The following is a 5837-nucleotide window of genomic DNA, read 5'->3' as shown; positions in this document are numbered from 1 at the left end:
GTGTGTGTGTGTGTGTGTGTGTGTGAGAGAGAGAGATGAGTGGCAAACACTGGGATATAGAATAGACAATCTGATGTGAAAGCGCTGGCTTCTTGTGAGAGAACAAGTAGCCTGTCGTTTGGTGGTGTAAACAGCTGCATCATCACTAAATGGGAAAACGTGAAAAGTAATTCCTGGCAGTTTACTTGCGTTGACCATATTATTTTCTTCCAATGCCTTATTGTCCAACTATTTATTCTGTTGTGTGGCAGATTTTGTCTGTTTCTGCCACTCTTTTTTTTCTCTTTCTATGTCTGACTGTGTTTTCTTTGCCCCTGATAATGAAGATTTAGCTGCTATTTCCATTCCCTTATCTCCCTCCTCTCCACTCATCCTCCTCACGCCACACATTACATTTGTCTCTATCAGTCTCCATGTCTGTTTGCAGTTAGCTGGCTTCAACATTCTCTTCTTCCCACCATCTGCCTTTTCATGCTTCAGTCTTTTGTCTATTCCCTCGATGCTCCTCAGTCCACGTCTGGCTTTCTCTGGGTGAGTTCTCCAGCCCACTACCGGCAGCCGCAGCCCTCCACCACCATGTCCTGGTAATTCTTCAGCACCACTCGGTCTTGAGGGTCCAGGTAGAGCAGGGCGATGGGACTGAGGGAGGTGGGGACGCAGCAGGCCCGGGGCACTGCTCCATTCACAGAGTTTACCAGAGTTTGCACCATCGCGTGGCTGGAGGAGTTCATGTGGTCGGCCAGAGGAAAGCGACACTCTCCCAGGCAGAAGAAGGCATCGTAGCCGCTGGGTGCAATGATCCACTTATGCCAGCCCACATCGTTGAAATCTACATATAGAGGATGACGGCGGCATCTGTTACGAGAAAGGCGTTTCAGTTTCGCAGCACGACCACCATTTCTTTTCACCCTTCCACTATCGCTCCAACTGACTCTTCCTTTATCACCCCCCCAGCCCGGCGCTCTATACCCCGTTTTTTTGGCCCTCCCAGAGGCTTGGTCTCTATTTCGGCCCTTGCTGCTGCTCCTGGCCCTCTCTTTTGTCCCCTTTCTTCCTCTCATCCTCTGGCCTCCATTGGGGGTCCTCCTGCCATGTTTGACCAAGGGCTCCCCACGCCCGTCATGACTATAAGTCACCAAGAGGGGTCTCTCCTGGGCCCAGCTGTGCTCGTCTTGACCCACAGACCTGCATACCCTCAGGTGTCCCTGCTTGTGTTTCTCTGCCTCCTTCTCACCTGCTGCAGAGAAGAGATGCTGGTCAGGGAGCGAGGCGGTGCTGTTCTCAGGTTTGACCTCCAGGAGGAAGCCCAGACTGCCAGTCCCAGCAAGGGCCTCATGGAGGAGCTCTGCACTTAGGCTAAAGGCCTCCCAGAAACCACTTGCTTTATGACCGTGGAGGCCCGTGGGGAGTAACCTTGTTTCCAGCAGGGTTGGCTCAGGGTCCTTATGATGCTCAGCGAGGTAAAGGTTTAGTCTGTGGGCCCCAGGACCCAGGGAGGCTCTGTGACTACGGAGGAGCCGAAGCTCAGCGGAGATCACTCTCTCATCCTGAGGGATGGAGGAAACGTTAAAGGAGATGTGCACCCTCTTACGATCCACTGCTATGGGATTGTCACCAAGGGGCTCTAAGAGAAAGATGAAGAGAGACAAGGGGGTGTGGTAGTTTAGTGTGGTTGTACTAACTTGGGTTTATATACACTCAACAAGACACAAACAGATGCTGGCTACAGTAATCAGTTTTGTCATTTGCCAGATCCTGAATTAAAATTATCTCAAAAACAGGGAAATGACCAAACTAGGTACCAGTATCAGCAAATAAGTCACAAGGGTAGAAAGCTAGCTCACATTGACACTGTAAGTTCCAGCTTTTACCCTTTGCTATAGATATTGAGTAAATTGCACATTACATTTATTGTATCTGAATCTAGACTGGATTATCAACAATAAATTGAATACAGGATTATATTTTCTTGTCAAGTAGTCTTTAATTTGAGGCTCTTAATCTTTCAACCGGTCCTACACAAGTATGCAATATATAATTCAACATCTGCTGAAGGGACCCTGTGTCAAGTTTTACAGCTTTATCATGTTTTTAGTGTATTAACCGGATGTAATGCATATTCCTTATAAAGTGGTGTTTAATCAAATTAAACCATTTACTAACAAATAATAAGTATTATTCCAGAAGAAGTTGTACTGGAATTAGTTGGAACTGGTGACTGACACAGGGTGGTAGGTTGGGGATCAGTGGGGGCCCAACAGACAAGTATTTTCCCTGTGGCCCCCCTAACAGGTTAATCCAGCCATGATCAGAATTGCAGTGCAAAGTCCAGAACACACTTCCCTCAGTGTATCTAACTATGCTCCCACACATGTTTTGAAAGAAGACTTTAGGATTGTGACAACCCTTCTTATCTAAGAGTGCACAGATGGATGTTACTTAATGTGTAGATTGCTAAAGCGTGAGTCACAACAAACATCTGCTACTGTCATAAATCTTTATACATCATCTGTGGTTAATAAAAGAATTCCACAGAATACATGAACAGCTATACTGAACACCAAAGTTCAAAAGGCCAAACAACTACAAATCAAAACCTGAACTCTACTGCTATAAAATGGGTTGACAACATGGCGTCATGATGCGGCAGTAAGCTCACCAGTGTGGTGAAAGCTGCGTACGGTGTTAGCCTGCTGGATGTGCTGGCTGGGGAAGCTAAACGAAGGGTCCTCCACTAGATGGTACTGCTGCTGGTGGAAGCGATAAAGATCCAGGAGGTACCCAGGCACTGGCACTTCCGACCGAGGGTTGGGTTGTGACTGCAGGCCCAGACGGCTCAGGAGGAGATTCTGGATGGTCAGAGCCAGACTGGGCTCCAGGTGGAGGGGACCAGCGGGTGGGGGCGACATGGACGAAGGCACCCTGTCATGGTCAATCTTGCTGGTGTCTCCACCCTGGCGACCAGACGAGGCTTGAGGTAGCAGCAGGACCATGAGGAGCAGGAGGTTAGCAGGGAACATGGTGGACCTGGAGGGAGATGATGGGAGGACAGGTGTGGGGAAGAAAAGAAAACAGGAAGTGCTTACTAGAAGATACAAAAGCAATCTAAACATCTTCAGACAAATTTGTTATGGCATCTGAAATTTAGGTGCTTTGGATTTTCAAGTTTAAGCATAATATGTAATTTGCAAAAGAGATGACTCAGCCAAGATGCTCCAGGACTCTATATATCATGCTTATGTCTTTTCCTTCCTGGACACACCAGTTTCTCATTAGTCTTCAGCCTTCATGTGGCATATGTTCAAGAAATTTACTGTCCACATATCCATATGAAGTTGTTTGCTAGTTATTCCAGGCTAGAAACAGTGGCACTTTGTTTTTTCTCTGTTAATTTATGGCGAGTCTCTTAGCCACAAAGGCCACGTGTCTCTTAGGACACCCAAGCTGAAGACATTAAACAGTCTCTACCTGTAATTTAATCATGGTGCGTGTTCATGTGTCAAAGAATGAAAGATGTCTAACATTTATCAGAGGTTGTTGACTCTAGCGACATGCAAAGCAGTAGAGGCAGCCATAATGACAGATGCAAGATTTTCTTTCTTCTCCCTTCATTTTCAAATCACTAGAGAATAGTAAAGCATTCAGTAGCTTTCTGTCATGTTGTCTGCATGTGTGAAGAAGACAAAAACCCTTTCATTTAAATGCATAATGCAATTGACCCTTAAATTACAGGTATATGTACAGCATATAAACAAACCTTCACCATATCCTCAGAAAACATCAGCTATCAGGGTTGAAACCTGCGTTTTGAACCCTTTTGTTAACATTAACACAACTATGTTTAAAAGTGTTACATTGCACTTAACCTTGACATTAATGGATATTGTTGAGGTGATGAGGGGGAGCTTTGTCTGTATAAAGAGTTAATGGAAAGTCCCCATTTTGAATGATTTGAACTAAGGAGTTCTAAGACTCCTTTGGAGTTTGTGTACATGACATTTGTAGTAGTAAAAGTATTGCATTTGAATTTAAATTCGCCCAATGTGTGCAAATGTGTCTGCTACATAATTGCATCTACTGTAGCACTATGTGCAATGCAATGCCAAAATATGCAAAAAGAGATAAAAATGAATACTAAGGAGCGACAAGAGATGTACGATTTGGTTTCATTAGTGTTTTGTGCAGAACAACAGATTACAGAATGATAATGGCCTGTTATTGAAAAAGCTAAAACACAGTTTAGCTGTGCATGCAGTGATAATGTCATGCTGCCATCAATCCATCCCTTCTCAAGTAATGACTGTGTTTTTAATTAAGATATGATCAGATATGCAATGTTTCTGGTTTGCACCTGGTCTTGAACCTCTACTGCCTAAAATTCTAATTCTAAGTGTGTTTTGAGCTTTCCCCCTCTATGTTATGACTGTGTGTGAATGCATATGAATAAGTTCAAATTAGTAAACCAAAATTCCGACCAAAATCCCACAGATGCAACCACTGTGCTCCTTTAGTTAAACTTGACTGTGTTGAGTGACTAGAACCTCTTTTATCTGAGTGACTATGACTATTCTCAGTGCGGGAACAGGAGCACAGACAGGGGGTCACGCAATTACCACGGTGACCTAGCCAACGCCCTGCACCTCTGTAGTACAGGTGTTAATAATAACTGAGCCACTAATTAGAAAGCAGCAAGTCAACAGTCCCTTTGACCTGAAGAGGTCGGTTTGAGGTGTAAAAAGGCCAGAGCAAAAGAGACAAGGACAAGAAACTCTTAACTGCAAATGAATTTAAGTGAAAGTAAAACTGAAGTGAATCATGTACCCATGCTTTTTTTGTGATCAAATATGTTTTATTATACAATTAACAATCAAGACACTGGGACAAAAGAACGCATAATCTTGTACCCATTGTTGCCCTGGTTGCCTGGACAAGTATACATGATCCTTTTTCAAAAGAAAGTGCACCTGTCTATCACGTACTCCAAGAACTCTAAGTTTGCAGTTATCTCTTACCTTGTCCGAGCTCTCACATATCTCTCTCCTCTATCTCCTTATCTCATCTCTCTAAGAGACAGAGAATTGATTAAGGCCTCTAAAGCGAGATAGCAGAGGTGTTTATGGCTCAGCGAACACATAATGACACTGTAATGGCCGCTAATCTTACCACACCGTCAGAAAATGGGTCAAAAGGAGGTCACAGGTGTGAAGGTGTGTATATTTTTATACATTGTGTGTTGTTCACGTGGTGCACGGTTCAAAGGACAGGCCTGGGAAAATAAGCCACCTCCAAGTGTGGGATTGTTGCAGGCTATCCATTAAAAGCTTGCGGCCCCACCCAGGGCTGTTTTACCTGAGGCAATGAAGCAGAGGACAATTACAGATTAGACGCTGTGCTGGACAACCTCTCCCATATACTGTGGAGGCTTGTAAAGCAGATTAAGGACAACACAAGTACCTCTCTCCTGTACTTTCCTCACTTAGAAAACCGCCCAGGTGACTCTGAGGTTCAAAGGTTCAGTCGTCACACAACAGGGAGGGGCATCGCCTGCGCGAGGCAGAGAAACACGGACGAAAAGGGAGAAAGAGGTTTGTGACTGAAGGCCAGCTTGCCCTACATCACTTGGACATACACACGGCCTCTCTGTTCTCTCGGGGTGTCTGTGTTAGGACTGGTTCTATCTAATTTAAACGGTTCAAAGATGGATCCTGGCCTAATTTAGCATCTTTAATGTAACTGCCACATGTGACCTGTCCTTTCCTTTATGTATGATTTTGTTTATGCTGTGTTTTTGTTTGTATTGTAATTTGGTGTACCGTCTTGGCCAGGTCTCCCTCGAA

The 5837-nt window shown here is 44.6% G+C and overlaps 1 protein-coding gene and 1 long non-coding RNA gene across 2 annotated transcripts in view; one reads left to right on the top strand and one right to left on the bottom strand.

The window, feature by feature from the left end:
- The window catches only part of LOC116684400 (uncharacterized), an 8238-nt gene that overhangs the window by 140 nt on the left and 2261 nt on the right, over positions 1-5837 (top strand). The gene's annotated exons all lie outside the window — the stretch shown is intronic.
- The window catches only part of bmp16 (bone morphogenetic protein 16), an 8411-nt gene continuing 2820 nt past the window's right edge, over positions 247-5837 (bottom strand). Inside the window, exons 2-3 of the mRNA XM_032510091.1 lie at positions 2660-3027; positions 247-1624 (exon numbers count right to left, since the gene is read on the bottom strand). Coding sequence (XP_032365982.1) covers positions 549-1624; positions 2660-3020 — 1437 coding nt within the window. The 5' untranslated portion in view covers positions 3021-3027 and the 3' untranslated portion in view covers positions 247-548. The remainder of the gene's footprint in view (positions 1625-2659; positions 3028-5837) is intronic.

This window comes from Etheostoma spectabile, chromosome 3, assembly GCF_008692095.1.
Source record: "Etheostoma spectabile isolate EspeVRDwgs_2016 chromosome 3, UIUC_Espe_1.0, whole genome shotgun sequence".
Lineage (NCBI taxonomy): Eukaryota > Metazoa > Chordata > Actinopteri > Perciformes > Percidae > Etheostoma > Etheostoma spectabile.
Note: the sequence above shows the minus strand (reverse complement) of the source record. Positions and strands in the feature narration are given on the sequence as shown.